This window comes from Hesperophylax consimilis, chromosome 4, assembly GCF_061612785.1.
Source record: "Hesperophylax consimilis isolate HC1 chromosome 4, BYU_Hcon_1.0, whole genome shotgun sequence".
Taxonomy (NCBI): Eukaryota; Metazoa; Arthropoda; class Insecta; order Trichoptera; family Limnephilidae; genus Hesperophylax; species Hesperophylax consimilis.
Genome location: NC_142839.1, coordinates 7,737,163 through 7,757,477, shown reverse-complemented (window position 1 = coordinate 7,757,477; position 20,315 = coordinate 7,737,163). Strand labels below are relative to the sequence as shown.

At 36.1% G+C, this 20,315-nt stretch overlaps 1 protein-coding gene across 1 annotated transcript; it reads left to right on the top strand.

Moving 5' to 3' along the window:
* Positions 1 to 366: 366 nt before the first annotated feature.
* eIF3h (eukaryotic translation initiation factor 3 subunit h) lies at positions 367 to 14,737 on the top strand. Its single transcript, XM_089651288.1, has 5 exons — positions 367 to 525; positions 675 to 895; positions 2,279 to 2,438; positions 5,438 to 5,642; positions 13,303 to 14,737. Exons 1-5 carry the CDS (start codon positions 448 to 450, stop codon positions 13,653 to 13,655), a joined length of 1,017 nt encoding a protein of 338 aa, XP_089507414.1. The 5' UTR covers positions 367 to 447; the 3' UTR covers positions 13,656 to 14,737.
* The last annotated feature ends 5,578 nt before the right edge of the window (positions 14,738 to 20,315 follow it).

Here is a 20,315-nt window from a genome sequence, read left to right as displayed (position 1 = left end):
AATATTATATCGTGAGCATGAACCTAAAAAGACATGGACAGAGCATTCGTACAATTTTTATGAATGGCATTAAATTCAAAAGTGAGGGGAAATTGCCTGGCAGCCATCTTGTATGACAAGTTTTTGAATAACTTGTATGCATAGTTGGGCACCGTTACATCTATGTGTGTGTTGTTAGTGCAGTTATAAATGTTTATGTTTTTTTGAGTATTTGATGAGAAAAGGAATGGGATATGTCATTAAAAAATTTAAGTAGGTTTGGCATTTTTCATGCATCTTCCGAGGGGTCACCCCGCGGCTTCAAAGTATGATCGAATGGGGCTTTTTGGTCATGAATGGTTTATTTATGGGTAAGAGTATATCTATGGTCAATAGATTTTTTCTATGGCGACTCCCCGCCATCGCGTGTAATTTTTTGGTTAGTTGTCAAATTTCTTTTACTTCAAAATGGCCAGCCGGACCCCTGCACCTAGGCGTGTAGCCGAAAATGATTCGACTGTGGCGTACGTTCAAGCCGATGGACTGGTATGTTTACTTACTAAACGATTATTTACCTATTTGCCATATTTTGAGACTCGTCCGCTTAGTGGCACTTATGTTTTGGCGGACGAAACTTCAGTCACGAAGTCGTTGCAAAATGTATGTAAATGCAATGTATTTACGTTTTATTCTAGGCTGTTATGAAAATAGTGAAGCACTGCCACGAAGAGTCATGTAGCAACATGGAAGTGGCCCAGGGGGCTCTTTTAGGATTGGTTGTGGAAAACCGGCTGGAAATTACCAACTGCTTCCCATTCCCCAAGCACAGTGATGACAATATGGATGAGGAGGAGTACCAGTTGGACATGATGAGGAGACTTAGACGTGTAAACGTCGATCATTTCCATGTCGGATGGTAAGTTTTATAAACAACATACATCAATTTCACGATTCAATGACTCAGCTGTCAGTTATATTTCTATTATACACTTAACCCATTTACAACACAGTTTTAGATATAATGTGCACAAATTATGGGTACAGATTCAGATCCATCCAAGGATGTTATTTACTTTATGATAAAAACAATTATTATTCTGCCATTATTCCCGATGTGACCTTAGCTTGATAAATATTTCCCCAACCGCCAGACTTTTAAGCACAGTTTACTAATTAAATAGGTCATTAGTTTCTTAGTTTAATGAAGTAATTTATACATATTTAGATTGAAACGAAACTATCGCAAGTGTCATTCCATACAAAAGAGAGTAAAAAATGGCGGCAAAGGTATTGTTTTATAAGGTGAATTTGGAAATTTTATTGAATTAAAAATGTAATTATAATGCGTCTTTTATTATCTATCCGAACGTAAATAGTTGGTTCTTGTAATAATCAAGTTGAAACAAAGTGTAATTTCCATAATATGTGCCTATTTAATGTGCGTTGGTTAGTGAAATATTTACTCTTGGATTTATTAAAAAATGGCATACTCATCACATAACCCAATGTTTATAAATCACAGGTTTTTGTTGAACTTGTCTTTAAGAAATTCTTAGAAATGCCAAAGAGCTTCAGCCTAATATTTATTCCTTGTCATACTTTTATTGAAACAAACCAATGGTCAAAAGCATATTACATATACATTAAAATGTATATTTTCGATAAGGTTTTCTTAACAAGCCGCTTTCAGAAAAACAGTCATCCTTTTTTGTTGCTTATAGTATCAGAAATACAACTACAGTAAAATCTTGATTGATCGTTCCTCAAATAATCGTCTTCCCTTATTTGTTTTATTTATTTCTTTTCTATCTTCCAGTCGCAAATTATTTTCATACAAAACAATCGTTACTGTGCAATGTTTTATCACATTCATCATTTAAAGCATGCAGTTTTTGTACTACTTGATTCGAAGCGGGGCTGTTCTGACATTAGCTATCATTAGACATTCAAACACAGCGTTACGTCAAAACCTCGTAGGTTATGTGCGTGCATCTTTTTACTTTCTAATTTTTCATTTTAAAAATTAATAGTCTGGTGAAAGAAGAACATATTCTTCAAGAAAAATTATAAATTGTTAAAGAAATGGAAAAAAAATACTGCTGATGCAGTCAGGCATTTTAATTTAAATACATTCGTTGGTATATGGAATGTGCATAATTTTTTTTTGAATACTAAACATTTAAGTATGAATGTTGCTTTTTTTTTTGCATTCATAGTTTAGTTTAATAGGACCCTTCAAAAGCGATAAAGGTTTCACTGTACAAGCAATGTGCTAAACCATTGTAATTCTCCTTTCCAGGTACCAGAGTGCTGATGTTGGCAACTTCTTGAGCCTCCCTTTGCTGGAGTCACAGTACCACTACCAGACCTCCATCGACGAGAGTGTGGTGGTCATATACGACACCAAGAAGTCCGCCAGAGGCTTCCTCACCCTCAAGGCCTACCGACTTACTCCTCAGGTCAGTAAATCCTAGCTTTTTGAGACGTTCATCGGACCATGTGGTCTAATTCCCTGGTCCGAGTGTCTTTTCAATTTAATCTAATGACTTTTCACATCTTAATGTGCCTAAAGCATCCATTGATGTTTGTTTATAATAAATATTAATACATACATTGTGAAAGATGACTCTTCGGAGACCATAAAAACTGTTACCTCTCCCACTTGTCGGGACTTACAAATTTATATGATAACCGACCATTGTATAAATTAACTCAACCCCTTTCCCCCATGTATTATATTACATATCTACATTAATATTTTTACTAAAATTTTCAGGTTAACCTAAAATCTTTTACCTTATCCCTGAAAACTACAATACCCATTCATTTTACACTCTATCAATTTAATCACCTTTCAGACAAAACATAATATATCCTTATTCCCTAACTAAGCTATATAGTATGTACATAATTAATTAGTGTGATCTATTTACTAATAATATCTCAAATTTTTCATCTTCTTATAATTCTCTAACTTCTCCATTCTCTTCTTGCAACCCAAACTAGCCATACATAATTTTTCTTATTTTTCTTTTTCATATTATAGTAATGTATAGATTCTATGTCCGCAAACTGTAAAATTCACCCGCCATAACACAGGGTCATCCCCTAGCATGGAGGGTGAAATATTACAAAAAACCACATGTACTCTCCAAATCATGTATCAATAAAATAAATAAATAAATATCGTTTTGCCAAATAAACAAGGGTTTGACATGCAATATTTACAATTACAAAAAATGTTAACAGCACAGACATAGGAATTAATAGACGAGAAGATAATGGCGAGGGGTAAAATCAACTGTTGAAGAACGAAGGGCGTAAGGCTGACTGTGATTCGTCAATAAATCAATCTGACAGTAAATAGGCATCTCGCATTATAATATCACCATTTACTTCTTAAAAGTAAAATCTGCTTTTGAATGAATAGACATTTTTACATGGGAGCGCAAATTACTCGCCACGTTATGAACAAATTTGCGAAGTCCAAATTCGGCAAAAAAATTCGGTTCTATTTTCAGAGTCGAATATTTCGTTAAAGTATTTATTAAGACACTTTTATAAATGTTCATAATTTACTTCCCAGCAACCAACCAGCTTTGTGTTTCGCGTCCAGACGTTTCTCGATGTGATAGTATATGTTTCTAAAACTGATCTATATTATACGATGTGAATATGCTTAAAATAAAGTAAAATAATGCTTATATATGGAATGTAATACGACAATTGGGTTTATTCTCTTTTTCACATCTATTTTTACAAGTTTTCATAGTACAAGTCAACATTTTGCCGTGTTATTTCGTAAAATGAACCGATGATGCCTCGACCATAGTTCGCACAAGAATGATGACGTCACGTTTTCAAATTTCACTTGAGGCCATACGCGAGCACAGCCGGCTCCAATGGAACCGGTATGGGGAGTGGGGATAATACGCTTTTAATCACTTAGGGCAGGTCTACTAATATTCATATATCTATGGTTAACAGTAACAATGTTTATTTTATTTATTTATTAATTCCTCAGGCCTCTAGGTGTATTTTGACAAAAGGTCAGAGTATTTCCGCTTTGCGTTAAAATCCAAATAAATGGAATATTTCTGAACGTATCGGAAAACTAAAAACTGTTTTTGAAAGGTGATTTAAAATTTTATTATTAGAAATAAACATATGTTTTTTGAAATACAAAATTGAAAAAAATTAATTAAAATTGAGACTAAAATTACTGATACAACAAAATACTTTCATTTTATTAGACAAATGTTTTACAAACATTATTGTCACCTCACTTTTTGTTGTTGTTTCATAATATAATTTATAAAAAAATCACAAAGTTTCATAAGTTTTTTTTTTCAATTTGCAGTATGAACCTTTGGTATCATAAAGGTGCCTTTTAATTTTTCTGTGGTTAATTTCTAGATTTTTCTTTCTAACACCATTTAGATAATGTTTCTCACCGTGACAGAAAGGGAGATATGATTTCTGTGAGACTATGTTGTTCCCAAAAGCGAACAAATTAGCCTGAAGGCTTAAAGCGGAGACATTACACGAATAGTTGCCGTCAGCACTCGGGACATGCTTAAGTTTTAAATCTGATATTTTTGAACTAGTGTTTTCTCTGATTCTCTAAACAAAAAGTGCTCTTGGAGCATAGACATATGAATATTAGTAGACCTGCCCTAAGTGATTAAAAGCGTATTATCCCCACTCCCCATACCGGTTCCATTGGAGCCGGCTGTGCTCGCGTATGGCCTCAAGTAAAATTTGAAAACGTGACGTCATCATTCTTGTGCGAACTATGGTCGAGGCATCATCGGTTCATTTTACGAAATAACACGGCAAAATGTTGACTTGTACTATGAAAACTTGTAAAAATAGATGTGAAAAAGAGAATAAACCCAATTGTCGTATTACATTCCATATATAAGCATTATTTTACTTTATTTTAAGCATATTCACATCGTATAATATGAATCAGTTGTTACTATCACATCGAGAAACGTCTGGACGCGAAACACAAAGCTGGTTGGTTGCTGGGAAGTAAATTATGAACATTTATAAAAGTGTCTTAACTAAATACTTAAACGAAATATTCGACTCTGAAAATAGAACCGAATTTTTTTGCCGAATTTCGACTTCGCAAATTTGTTCATAACGTGGCGAGTAATTTGCGCTCACATGTAAAAATGTCTATTCATTCAAAAGCAGATTTTACTTTTAAGAAGTAAATGGTGATATTATAATGCGAGATGCCTATTTACTGTCAGATTGATTTATTGACGAATCACAGTCAGCTTCACTCCCTTCGTTCTTCAACAGTTGATTTTACCCCTCGCCATTATCTTCTCGTCTATTAATTCCTATGTCTGTGTCTTGGAGTGATTTTCAACAAAAACCGTTTAGCAAAAAAAAATTATCACTAATCCATCTGGTATCTTTGTTAAAATCCTTTTTTCCGCAGGCCATAACAATGTACAAGGACGGAGAGTTCACTCCGGAGGCGCTGAGGAACCTGAAGATCGGCTACGAGACCCTGTTTGTCGAGGTGCCCATCGTGATCCGCAACTCGCCGCTGACCAACATCATGATGTCAGAGCTGGCCGAGATGGTGCCCGAAGAGGAGGGTTGCAGGTTCTTGGATCTGGGTACAGCTTCCGTTCTGGAAGGTGAGGAATATCAACTTGGTTATTGGATTGTTTCGGGCGGCATGAAGGATGAAGATTGTCAATCTTCAGTAGGGAAGGGCACTACAAGCAGAAGAATGATATGTACATTTTCATCCTTCTAATTTGTGTTCCTTAGGTCTGGATATGACTAATTCATAAAATGAGCCGCTGTGTATTTTTATTAGGCGTCTTTGGTAATTTTTTCACACAGCTGTGATGAACTTGCCCTGGGATAATTTTTTTTATTATTGATTTATTATGGTGGGAAAGAATTTTTCAGTTGATCTCACGAGATAGAGACTTCCAGATGTTGGCCTTAAAGTTATTCTAAGAGCAAGTGCTTAAATTTATGGTACTAGGAAAAAAACTTGGAACATGTCCTGCATTTAGCAGAAGACCTCCGTGATGGTACTTCGAAATTCTCAGATTTAGTCTAGTGCAGTAGTAGCGAATTTGCCATTTGGGGGGGCGGATAGAAAAAAACCCTAAACAAGATCAATAAGAAACAATTTCTCTCCGTTAAGCAATGCTACTAAGTGGCCTTTCTAAGTAGGAAATATGCCGTTAAATATAGTTACGTAATTTTTCTAAGGATTTAGACGAATTATAATTATGAATAGCGAGGTAAATAACATTTTAACAGGACGAGTTTGGAATTTGCCTAAGTAAATTAAAATCTCGCAAGAAGATTTAAAAATAAAACTATTACATCATAATTATTTACTACATCCTAGAATTAGGTTGGTAATTTGAAAAGAGGCTAAAAACTGGTAGGCCGACACGCCACTGGACTGGAAGGGTCAAGTTTCATCCTTTGAACAAAGAATTGGACAGTTTACTTGAGAAGTAACAATTTATTGGTTTTGAAACGATTTAAATTAATGTGACGGGTTCTAGAGCTCATAATTGATGGGGTCTTTTAGTGCGTTTCTGTCCTTGAATACACGAAATTTCGAGAATTCAAAAGACATAAATTAGATATCTCATATGGCGAAAGGCGGGGTTGGTTTGGGAAGGGAGTCTGGATTTGAAAGCGCGGAGAGACGGTCGAGACAGTCAGCGTGGAAGAACGGGAGAAGGAAGTCGATAGCCAGCATCGGTCAGCGTTGTAGTATAGTCAAGTCGATTAAAAGCTAGGAGATGCGTCAACAAAGAATTTATGATTTATGACACGAACACGGCTAAAGTCATTTAGTGTAGAAAGAGTGGTTTTTCTAACAGCATGGGTGTTTTACTGCATGTGACTGTGTTTGGTTTTTTATAATTATTTGGATTGCACTGAGATGATCTGGTAAGTCCCATTATAATCTAATTATTAACCCTCATTTCCTGTGGATTTCTTAGAGAAATAAATGCGTTCCAATAAATAAAATAATACAATCGTATTTTGAAGTAGGAGTATTTGACTTTAATGCTATAGGTAGTTATGTTAAAATCTTCAACAGAGGAATTTTGAGTCCGGGCCCTTTGGCGGGAGGGGCCATAAATCACCTAAAGTGGGATCACAATAGGCATTGTTTACGAGTTGGGTATCTTTCGTTATTTAACATGAATTCTAATACTTCTAAGTAGTATATTTAGCGTCAAAAATTTGTAAAATGCAAACCATTGTATTTATGCGGTGTTTTTATAGTCCGGCGAGCGGTTATTAGTCGAAGCAATCAGATACCTATAGGCGGAGTGGTAACGAATGGAACGGTTAATTATATGCTTCAATACCTGTTATTTAACAATAAGTTATCGTATTCTCCTTGGACATCCAATATATTTGGTATTATCAAAGTTATTCGCGGAATTAACACAGCGGATAGAAAGCAGCCGCCGAGAGAACACATCTGTCTGGCTTCCCTATTCTGTTAAGTGAGATTTTCAATTCGTATAAGTTTAGTTTGGGGACGAAGTGTACAAATTTTCCGTAGGCTGTCCTATCTTACCAAAGCAACAAAAGCGAAGGAAACGAAATTGGTAATTGGCTTGCCTAATAGGAACTTTTTGTGTTAGCAAAGTCGATAACCCTGGGTACCGAGATAGTGTCTATTTCAGTAGAGCAGCGCCGGCCTTTTCCCGTGCTCTTGGTGTGGTTGAGTTATTCCCGTAAAAGCATCGGTTTCTGTCGAAGGTGTTGGAGGACCAGCTTAAGATGGTTACCCTGGATAGACCCCTGTTTCGAGTATTTTCAGCTGGTGAGAGGACGCTTTCACGGAGTTCCAATCGAAGGGAACGAAGATTGCTAATGGGCTTTCCTACTTGAGTCAGCTTGGTAGACGAAGGAACAAAGCGGATAATGGCTATGCTATTCTTTTCTGACGTATGGGGAGGATTTTCTCGCAGAACGAAGGGATCGTGACGAATATGAAGTTGTTTCGGCGATTTCTGACGTCCTTCCTGTCAAATTCAATAAACACTTACCCCACTATAGGAGGAGAAGTCATCCAGAATTAGGTTGGGAATTGACTCCGACTGAAACCGTTTGAGCTGACGGAGATCGGATGATTTCAGATTCACGACCTGATGATTCCAGTATCCCTGATCCTTAGCGCCGGAAGTCGAGGATATCATTTTCTACCATTCTTTGATATTTGAAGCGAACGGAGGGTAACAAACGATAGAGCGAATGACCATGACTTTAAAGTGGGGTAAAATCTCCCGTCTCGGAAACATTCGTTATGTCGGATGGACGCCCTCATTCAAATTAAATATTGAAATGACTATTTTGAGTGTGGACGAAAGACTTGAAGTATGTTCTGTATTGTACATATGATAAATATGTGTCATTACCTCTACTGGAACGAGAAACTGTATAGACTGGAGCCAGGAGCTATTTGGAGTAGCGTGACTGCAGAGGCGAAGGCGAACAAACTGAAGCTGAATTCATCATTATTCTTACGAGCGTAAACCAGAGGGGTGTTCACGGGACTTCCGAACCCCTGACGTTGCTGATGCAAACCACTTCAGTATATGTTTATGTTTGAGGTTAGTAGAGTGGACTCCTAACTTTTGGCATGCTGGCGAAGCTTGACTCATCATCGATTTGGGGGAGGTTGACGCGACCTAAACCTCGCGCTACCCACGTGACCCAAATGGTTCCTGACATCAGGCTATCATGCCACCGAACCGGAGCAGCTCCTTGTACCTAACGGTATAAGATGAATCTTCTTCAATCATCATCATCATCAACATCATCATTTACCAACAAGGACCCACATCCCACCTTCATCACCCTCCGGCAGGAGGCAAAACATGTCATTATTTCATCTGTCGCTGAGCGATATTCAATTAATTTCTGGAGGTGTTGGGATTGGACCATCAATTTGGCTGCTCTCGAGCTGGTCACGTTGATGGATGGGATTTGGACGGAGACCAATCGAAAGCAACACATGTTTTGTCTCTAGCTATTCCCAAAAATACCTACTCATAGAAATAACTCACAAAACTAACAATCCATAGTCAAATCATTAACCTAGAATCTTGTGCATCTTGAATTGAATTGTCTATAGAGAATTTCATGTACCTAATTGTATTAAATTGTCTCATTATATTAGCACATTATCGACTGCAGCAACCTGAAACGTTTGGGCGAGCAAACAAGGTAGGAAAAGGTAGTTAAAATCAGGGTAGTCGGTCATTGTCTTATTTTCAAACCGTACAGAATGTAACACGCCTCATCTAAAAAGAACCAAAGTTACCACAACCAATTAAAAGGATCCTTCAATGAATTAATCACTGTCGAAACAAAAAATTGACACAACGTGACATATTAGTTCGTTAAGATTGAAGGGTTGATGAACCGCGAGAAGTTGCAAATCAGACGGAAGAAATTATATTAATTCAATTTGATATATAAAAAACCAAGGAGGAACTTTAAAAACATTACACAGCGCTATACAAATTATCCAATACAGTTCTCTCAGTAATCTACCACTCAATTATCCGACACCTACTATCATAATCTACCATTATTTTTACCAGTTAAGGGGACGGTATCAAATCTCGACTTCAGTACAGTTAGGTATTATTGCTACTTGTAAATGAATCGGTCGGCCGCTAGAACAGCTGCGGTTTCAAAACCAACACCGCGTCTTTTGAGTAGATAGGGGGATGATTGACACGGTTTTGATAAAATACGAAATAAAAATACACGTGCTTTATAAAATTTATATTTATTTACTAAATAATGGAAACAACTTGACAGAATAAAAATCATGCTAGCAAAATAATGGATATATAGTCACATCTTTTACGCCCTGGACCTTTTTTGACGTCTCAGTTTTTTACTCAAAGTCACATAGAATCTAATCGTGTTTTGACTTGGAAAAGATTTTTGCTTCATAAATTTGATTGTATGGTTTGTGTAATGACAATAACTGTTTTTTTTAATATAATATTACCAGAAAGCAATGGGTGTGAAAAAAGGGAAAACGTAAAATTAAGTTACGACAAATATTTTTTGATTATATATTTAGTGCAATAGAAATGGAGAAAAGTTTATTTGTAAATCATGAATGTAATTTGAAAATTTATTTCAATGTTTTTTTCGTACTCGGGAAAGAATATATTTTACAATATTTACTTAGATATACAAAAAAGTAGAATGAAGTACATAAACTAAGAAAAAAACACAGTCTAAGATAGATATAAAGAAGTTGATAAAAATTGATATAAAATTATCTAAATGTCTTGGTTAAAAATACTTTTTTCATGTTTTTAGCATAATATCCTCGAAAAGTGCCAAAACTTTGGCTTTCTTTGTGGTTAAGGCTACTAAAAAAGTTTTTTGTACATTGTATAAAATACACTATAATTCTTACTATGCATGTTACCGGTAATATATTATTTTATATTTATTTTCTCTCTCTCTCATATATATATTTATATATTTTTTTTAATAATTTATTTATAATACTACTACCCGGAATTAGCCATCAACGAAATTCAGTGCATTTATCAATGGATCTGATAGACATTAGGTAAGTTTTTAGATTTTCACGGCCAAAAGCATTTTTGTTGTTTGTTTTTGGGGTGTTATGCCGTGTTGCGCTAACTCCTTCTTTAGCCGACGTTTCGGACAGCGTTGCAGTGTCCATCATCAGGGCAGATCCGGTAGATCACATCTTCGGATCTACCGGATCTGCCCTGATGATGGACACTGCAACGCTGTCCGAAACGTCGGCTAAAGAAGGAGTTAGCGCAACACGGCATAACACCTCAAAAACAAACAACAAAAACTGATAGACATTGTTCCCAATCTTAGCGACAGTTTGAAAGGAATCGGTAGAATCGTTGAAAGCACCTTCACACTAGTCTCGCAAAGTCCATCTCCAAGCTCCGTAATCCAGATTTTGCACCAAATCGGCAGAAAACTCAAGAAATTCAAGCTGGATGCTGAAGTTATGACGTTAGATCCGAGTTCAATGCACATCCAAACTCCTTAATCCCGATTTTGAACCAAATCAGTAGAAAACTCGAAAAATTCAAAATGGATGCCAAACTCCCAAATCCCGATTTTGAACTAAATCGGCAGAGAACTGAAGAAATCCAAGATGGATGCTGAAATTATGCATTTTGACATTAGATCCGAGTACAGTGCACATCCAAACTCCCTAATCCCGATTTTGAACTAAATCGGTAGAGAACTGGAGAAATTTATGATTGATGCCGAAATAATGCATTTTGAAATTAGATCCGAGTTCAAGCCACCACCTACTCCGTTTTACCGAATTCGATAGAAGTCGGTAAAAATTTGTAGAAAACGTGTCCATCGGAATGATGTATTTTGACAAACCTTATTCTTCTTTTCCTCCAGTGGAGCGGTCTCTTTCGGCGCTGTACGCGCGAGTCCCTTTATTATTTCCCATTTATGTGCCCCTTTATTATTTACGTATTGGTACCTGAAAAAGGTAAAAAAAAAGTTGAGACCGTAAAACAAGTTTCAAATTATATATTACAAAATAAATAATATTTCATTTCCACTTACCCCTTGGCTATAGCACCAATCTCCTCTGGATTCCTATTAGAAATTTGAAAGTTGGCCGAGGACTGGAGAATAAACAAAATAAGCGTGCTCTCACTTCCGAATTCACCTCGAGACTGACAGTGACTAGCGGTGTTCGGTCAAGCCATGGACAATGATTTCATCCATAGGATTTTGTATGACGGAAAATAATTGAAATATTCGGGAAGTTTAATTGAATCACAACAAAAATCCACACATGTTAAAGTGTTTTTTATTTATTTAAAATGACCTGTATCATATTTACTTTGAGATGACCGATGGAATTAAAAAAACATATCTCTCTGATAGGAGCTATTCTGCTTCCAGCGAAGGCATTTTTGAAGTTTTACGTAAAGTTGCAATGTGTATTTCATATAGAATAAAAAAGTTTACGATAAAAAAAGTTAATTCACTGGTAACATAAGACATTTTTCTAACTACCCCTATATAATTTTTAGATAAATTATTAGTGGTATTCCTGTTACTAGGTAAATACAAAGTGATGTTTAGCGCTATTTATGATACTTCCCCCTTAAAAGCACAAAATGAAGTTATATAATTCACCGGTATTCATAAGCAGTCCGCCGTGTGCCTAGACTCGAGCGCCAAGCTTACACCGGCGGGTTGGGTTATCATGCTCTTACATATTCAGTTCCTATACTGCTGTCCGATTTGCTCTCATAGACCATTTTACCAGTCACCAGGGTTAATTATTGTTTTGTTTGGGACATTTCGGTTGTGTATTCTAGCAACTGTCGTATAATGTTTCTCTTAGTTTCGTTGTGCAATATTATTTATTTGAATAAGTTTACAAAATGCAAGTATTCTTATAATGCTAAACATCACAGCTTAAGCTTTAAACCATTAGATAGCCTTTTTGCGAAATACCGTTTTTTTTTTTGCATATTTTGTATGTATGCACTATAATCTTCCGTTTTTATTTAGTTGGACACTTGCCCGGTTTTTGGGTTGCAGTTTAGTGGTGCACTATATTATGATTTCTGACAAATAAACCAGTCATTAAAATTGATCCTGAGATACAAGCATTGGTATACTCTTCAGTATACTTGGTTGTTTACACTTTATTTTCCATTTGGTTTTGCAGCTTAGCAATAGCAAATTATTACTGTCCACATTTCTTTTTTTTTTTAAAGTTTTTTTTATTCATTGAATTGTTTGTTACATGCATTGAGGATTTTTCGACCGCCACGCTAGTGTTATGGTGGTCATGTTTTCATTGTTGGTCATGTTGCAGTTGGATTAAGGATCGGCATGTTAAATTGTGCTACGAGTCACATGAAGTTTGAAGACACGGCTCATAAGAGAAGCAAAAAAATCAATTCAATCGATGGTGTTAAAGCTAAATGCTGAGGATTCCCTAGACAAGAACGAAAGTATCCATACAAAAAAAAAACTAGGCACCGAGAAGTGTCTCTGTTAGCATTCTGGCCACAACAGATCAGTTACGAGTTGGAGGAAGAAGGTCACAAATTATTCTAATTAGATAGAGTGGCACTGTAAAAAGGGCTACAGATATTTCCACATCAAAGGCCCAGAAATTGCACAGTCAGATAGATCAACTCTAGGAGGATAGTTTGTCAAAATTGTGACTTATTCCCAAAAGGTTTTAAAATTAGCCAATACTTTATCTGAATTGTACTTTCCCAGGTCAACTGCGCAGCCTGATGGACCGCGTGGACGAGCTTAACCAGGAGGCCATCAAGTTCAACCGCTTCCAGCAGACGGTGGTGAGGCAGCAGCAGGACAAGCACCGCGCCGTGCAGAAGCGGACGCAGGAAAACGCAGCGCGAGCCGCAAAGGATGAGCCCCCGCTACCGGAGGAGGACCTCAACAAGCTGTTCCGCCCACCCCCGGTGCCCCTGCGCCTCAACCCCATGATCGTGGCAGGACAGATCAACACCTACAGCCAGCACATCTCGCAGTTCTGCTCGCAGAGCCTGGCTAAGCTGTACATCACCCAGGCGCTGCAGTCCGCCAAGGAAGCCAAGACTAATCCTTAGTGCTGTCGGAACGTAACCACTCTCGCCGTGGATGGATGGTTCAGAAATTAAACAAATCATACGTTTCATAACATATCTCATGATTTCCGAACTTGATTCTTTTCTTTTCTGAACCATCTAGTTACTCCTCTCAAAGTGCAAGAACGATGAAATAAATGCTAGTTAATTGTTTCGATATATCTTGTACATACGCCGTGGAACATATACATTGCCATTTTCGGTACTAAAAGTGTTTTTTATTATTTATTTCTGATCCTAAATATTTTATCAGCTTTGTGTTTTTCTGCAAGTGATCATATTTACTTATTGACGAAGTATTACGTTTTTAACAATGACTCGAAGGCTAAGGCCCAGTTGCGCAGAAATTCTCATGTGACCAAATAATCAAATGGCTATTCAGCCCCATTTTGTTTTTTGACATTTGAAAGGTCCCCGTTAAACGCCGATTCTAGGTGCGTTTCAGCTTTCTATCAAATTGTTATAAGCTGACAAGCTTAACAACATCATAATTGTCCTCTGTCGATCACAATTTGAATGGAAGAATCGGCATTTAACGGGAACCTTTCAATTGTCTAAAAAACATAATGGAGCTGAATGGCCATTTGATGACAATGTTACGTGTAAACAACTGGGCCTAACAGTTTTTCACATTTGCTCACAGCATGGGTTCCCCAAATCGCAGAGAAAAAATTTATCAATCTCAATTATGATTGTGAGTTTTGAAAATTAATCGGTTGCCATATTTTAAATTTACAAATATACTGGTTATAGGATAAATTGGTTTTGATAGATTAGTGCTTATTTGCCAATGAAGCTATTTTATGGCGAGTGTAAGGCCTGTCTTCCACAGGGATACGCAAGTATATACCCACGTTGTGTACTCACGTCGCAAACAACTCAGTCAACAAGTCACTCCGTACACTTCGCTACTGAAATCATGAGACCACATCACCGACCTTGGCCGGTATGACTTCAACATCATATTCACAAACATTGAACACTCTTTTGGCACCAAATCAAAAAAGGCACATTTAAATCGTTATATGTACATAGTAACATAAAATAAAATTGCATTCATTTCATATTGTAATTTTTTTGGAGAGTCAAAAAAACAGTAAAAATATCCTATTACCCACTTGAGCCATTGGCGTCATATATAAATTTACCATATTATTTAATTAATACCATTTCTCATAATATTAATATGCAAACATATGAAACTGCTTACTACGGTTTAAAGCCAATGAATCCATCTAGATTTCACCGTTTACACCATATTTTTAGGTTCTATAAATTTAATTTAATTCTGTAAATTTGGCACATTATCGCAAGTGATCACTCAAAACGTTTTTGCAAACTTGGCAAAATATGCCAAAATCTTGAGTAGTTATGTACAAGGAAAATCACGAACCATCACTATATAATATACAAGATTGTCAACTTAAAATAAATTTATTACCGTGGACATCCAACTGAGAAAAAATAACTCCTTTTTTAATAATTAGGTTCTATAAAGTTTGTACATTATAGAAAGTGATCACTCAAAACGTCATTTTCATAGAAAATGTATAAATTCCATAACAGTGCTGCTTACAATCCTATAAATCTCAGAAACAGTGAAAAGGTTGAGATTCTTCCTTGGTATTTTGGCTATATACATTTTATAAATTGATGTCTATTTATTATTTTATGGACAATGGTACGTATAAACATCACAAGAATGGAAAAAATAAACAGAGATGACAGCGTAAGAAGAGAACATTATTAACTGAGTTTATCAATGCCAAATATTTATGTTCGATAAAAACTTACATAAGTAAGATAATTTCAAGTCGAATGCTGAACAAGGTTTGATAAGGTCCAAGAATTAAGTCTTATTATCACACTTCATGCGGGCGAAAACAAGACAAAAACATATCTTTGAAAATAATACACGATTTGAATGAAATTTTTTACATTGTACTCTCACACCCCAACTATAAAATTATTTAGTTATTTATTTTTCGGAATAACTTTATTGAGTGAAACCTCAAATTGTAATATTTAATTATTGAAGACAATATTAGTGATTTCTAAACGAAAATCGGAAACAGAAAAGGATACGGTCACATCTAGGACTCGAACCCAGGACAGGACCCTTGCCTTTCCTTGTGTCCCGGAAAGACAAGGTTCCTGGGTTCGAGTCAGTGTTAATTAAGTTAATCAGTGTTGGCCATTTAGTGACGTTTTATGTGTAAAAACTGTATGTATTTTATTACATTACAAAAATAATTTTTTTAATTTTCGCAAAAAATCAATAAAAAAAATAAAAAAACTCATCTCGCATCTCCGGTGCGATAGATAGGAAGTGTAACACACTTCTTGCGGGAAGGGTAGTTCTACTTTTTAGCGGCTTATCGTGCCGTTTGCGGTTGCTTTGTTTCTTTTCCATAATTCGCGAATCGGCTACCTGAAATTTTGTCAAATTTATTCGTAGTATTAAGGGTCCAAGCAAAGATATTAGAAGAACGAGATATGCTATGTTGACCGCTGGACCGTAGGCGGAGTACTACCTAATTAGGGTACTTTGAATACTACCGGGACGTGTACGCACAGAAATCTGTTCTATGTATTAGTGCGGATACCTTAGCGTAAGCGAAGGTGTTCAGTAGTATTGGTGAACAAAACCGGCGACACTGGGCAAAACAATTCCGCACAGTATGAACTGCTCATAGCACATCTCGTTCTTCCAATATCTTTGGGTCCAAGTATATGTATATGTATTTAGAAATGTGAACCAAGTCTTCCCCATCTTCAATTTTTTGTCTATTGTGTGGAATAATATTTTATCAGAAGGAAAATATATTTATCGCACTGACGATGCGGAAGTTTTTATTGTAATGATTTGTGCGAAAAAGAAAAAAAAATTGTTTGTGATCTAATAAAATACATGTTTTACAAATAATACATTACTAAATGGCCCAACACTGATGTTAACTTCAGTTTACGGAATCGTATTACAAAAGTAGACATTAATTTCGGACAATAGTTTTATAGTTGGGGTGTGGTGAGTATCATGTAAAAAATTTAATTAAAATATATGTATTATTTTAAAGGATATAATTATTTATAACAAAATCTATTTTCTCAAATGCAAGTGTGTTGTTATATGTCGATTTATGGGATTGTACACTAGGGTGGAGTGACATTGCAAAAATCAAATCTCGGTATTGTAATAGCTGCCAAAAGATGCTTCATGTCATTCATATTCTCGTAAAAATACTTAAAAAAATCTAAACTTATGTCTTCATTCAACAACCTAGCGATTTCGTAACGTAAAAAACGTAAATTTAGCCTTTTTTTCCCAAAATCTGAGTACAGTCTCAAAAATATAAAATAATATCCATTACTTTCAATTGAATTTACCTTATTGAACATTACATGTTTTATAAAAAAAAAAAACACTGCATAAATTGCTCTTAAACTAGTGAGTTTGTGAGCGCTGTGGAGGTGGGGGGGATAATTTCGCTCCTATTGTTTCGTCGCAGAAACTAGATGCGACTTGCATCTAGTTTCGTTTCGGCTACCGCTGACCGTAGACGTGTTAGAATCCTTGTCCGATTAAATTTTAACACATATAATTGTTGTGAAAATGAATGCAAATTACACGAGAAGCAAAATTTTATGTCCAATATTCGGGGCACCAACTGAAATGAACTCTCAAGTGTTACCTACTGTCTCAGAAGTGATTAAACATTATTTGTTCTTACGATATGAGCGTAATCTTAACTCTAAAAAAAAACCGTCAGTATTCGAAATAAAAAAGTGTTATATCTGCAGTTGTTGAAGGAATTTGGAAGCGCGCTTCTATTCCCATTGTTTCACACAATCGAGTGATGAAACTGATCCAAGATCATTATAACGAATACTTAAAACTTAAAAATTGGCCATAAAGTGTGCATTATTATGTTAAGTTAAATTCTTATAAAATCAAAATGAATAAACTTTTCGATATTGCTTCATGCAAATGTAACAATCTGAATATGTGTTCCTGCGAAAAGACGCGCAAGGTACCCACCAAAGAACAAGCATTCCTTGAAGACCAAAGATCCTCGAGAAAAATGATGCTGGGAGCAATAGACACCGACACAACACAAAAATTACATCGGAAAATGAGGATGCAAGCTCGTTTATCTGAACTTGCTTCGAAGGTCAGCTCATCTACAGCATCAGCGACAAAACCACGTCAACCCTTTTTTGATGAAAACCAATCATTTTCTTCACATTCTTCGCAACCTCCAGAAAATTCCGGTGTGATGTTAAAACTCCCCACTTTGGCCAGAATCTGCGATCAGTATGGTTTGTCAGACAGGTCGGCATCAGCTGTTGCAAGTGCTACATTACAAGATTTTGGCATAGTAACCGAAGACGACTCTAAAATGGTGATTGATAGGAGCAAACTCAGACGAGCTAGACAAACGTGTCGCACTTCTTTAATAAAAACATGGCAGATGTCGTCGGAGTCAACAAAAATTCGAGGTCTATATTTCGATGGAAGGAAGGATAAAACACTGTCTCAGGAAAAAATAGGGGATAGATATCATCGGAGAACGATTTCAGAAGAACATTATTCCATTTTATCTGAGCCGGGGTCTCAATATGTTGGACATGTTACACCATCATCAGGAACTGGCAAAAACATCGCAAAGAGCATGTTACACCATTTAAAAGTGAACGTTTTTAATTTGAATGATTTATCAGCGATTGGATGTGATGGGACTCCTGTCAATACAGGCAAAAGAAATGGAACTATTAGATTCATGGAATTGGAATTAGGTCATCCGTTACAATGGTTTATCTGTCAGCTGCATGCAAACGAACTTCCCCTTCGCCACTTGTTTCAACACTTAGATGGTGCTACAACAGGACCTAAAGGGTTTTCAGGACCTATTGGAAAACTTCTTTCAAGCAGCTCTGAAAACACCGTTATAAATTATTCACCAATACACTTTGAGATGCACAAACTCAACGCAGAGGAATTGAAAAATTTGAGCACGGACCAAAAATACTTGTACGAAATATGTTTTGCAGTTACAACAGGTCACTGCCCACCAAATTTAGCAAACCGTCATCCAGGTAGTATTTGTCACTCACGCTGGTTGACGACAGCAAACTCAATACTTCGATTATATATAGGAACAACTAACCCTTCAGTGAACCTAAAAATTCTTGCTGAATATGTTGTTAAAGCATATGCTCCGACATGGTTTGAGATAAAGAGGCACCCGTCGTGTAAAGATGGGGCATTACATGACTATAATAAAACTCACCCGATATTTGAGCACCGATCTACGAGATATAATTAATCCAGTAATTCCAAGAAACGCCTATTTTTGCCACCCGGAAAATCTGCTACTATCCATGATAATGGATGACAACCTTATTGTAAGAGAATTGGGTTTGAGACGAATATTAAAGGCGCGAGATAGATGTCCGAGTCCATCTGTTGTTAGAGACTTTATTATTCCAACAATAAACTTTTCAGCAAGTAAATATTACGATATTATCAACTGGTAGGAATGCGAAGTTACACCGCCACCGATACTATCCGAAATCAGTAATGATGGCCTAGTCAAAATGATAAATAATTTCGGTGAAGAAAAGGACAGTATTAAATTTCCCAGATTTCCCTGCCACACTCAAGCAGTCGAGAGGTGCATCAAATTAGTTACCCAGGCATCGTTGTCTACAGTTGGGCCTGAAGCAAGAGATGGATTCATTCGGGCGACAATAAAATCTAGGCATATAATGCCTGAATTTCACACCAAATCTCATTTCAAAACACGATAAATATTATAAAACTTCGATAATGTTTAAAAAAATTCTCTTTGTTAAAGTATTTTATTTAATAAAAAAACATGTTTCTCAAAAACACGAAAAAAACAATAAAAATCAATAATCCTCTTCAAAAAACCAAAAATAGACCCCGCCTTGAAACTATGGTAATTTTATTTTTATTTTCAGATGTGTTATGCACCTTATTAGCTATAAAACCCCTAATAAAATTGTATTTTTGCTATGAATATCGCTTGTTTATAATACTTGGCAGAGTTTTCAGCGACTTTTTTCATACAATTTTTTTCTAAATATAAATGTGCTGGTTGTTGAATAAAGGAATGTTTCGATCGAGTTGATTTTTTTAGACGAAAGAGTTGTTATATAAAGGCAACTTTTTTTTGCTATTACAGTACTGGCATCTTTAAAAAAAAAAGTCCCATACAACGTCACTCCACCCTATTGTACACGTTGCTTTGTTTTTTGAAAATGTTTTCTTGTTTGTAAAGAACAATTTTGCAGGGTTAATAACATAAAAATCGGTTAAAAAAGTATTCACCAAATCCACAAAAATACTGGGGCAAATGTGAGACTGCTTTTTCTTTCAGGCTCAAATTTTCACCTTTCCTTTGATATAATTTCTGTACAAAAAGGTGTGTAATCATAGACATATGAATATTAGTAGACCTGCCCTAAGTGATTAAAAGCGTATTATTCCCCACTCCCCATACCGGTTCCATTGGAGCCGGCTGGGCTCGCGTATGGCTTCCCGTGAATCTTGAGAATGTGACGTCATCATTCTTGTTCGAACTAGCGTCGAGCTATGGTCGAGGCATTTTACGAAAT

Excerpts from the sequence above, each read along its gene's own strand:
- eIF3h (XM_089651288.1), top strand. The coding sequence starts at position 448 with ATGGCCAGCCGGACCCCTGCACCTAGGCGTGTAGCCGAAAATGATTCG. Across the intron at positions 896-2,278 it reads GATCATTTCCATGTCGGATG|GTACCAGAGTGCTGATGTTG; the intron begins GTAAGTTTTATA and ends TCTCCTTTCCAG. Across the intron at positions 5,643-13,302 it reads TACAGCTTCCGTTCTGGAAG|GTCAACTGCGCAGCCTGATG; the intron begins GTGAGGAATATC and ends GTACTTTCCCAG.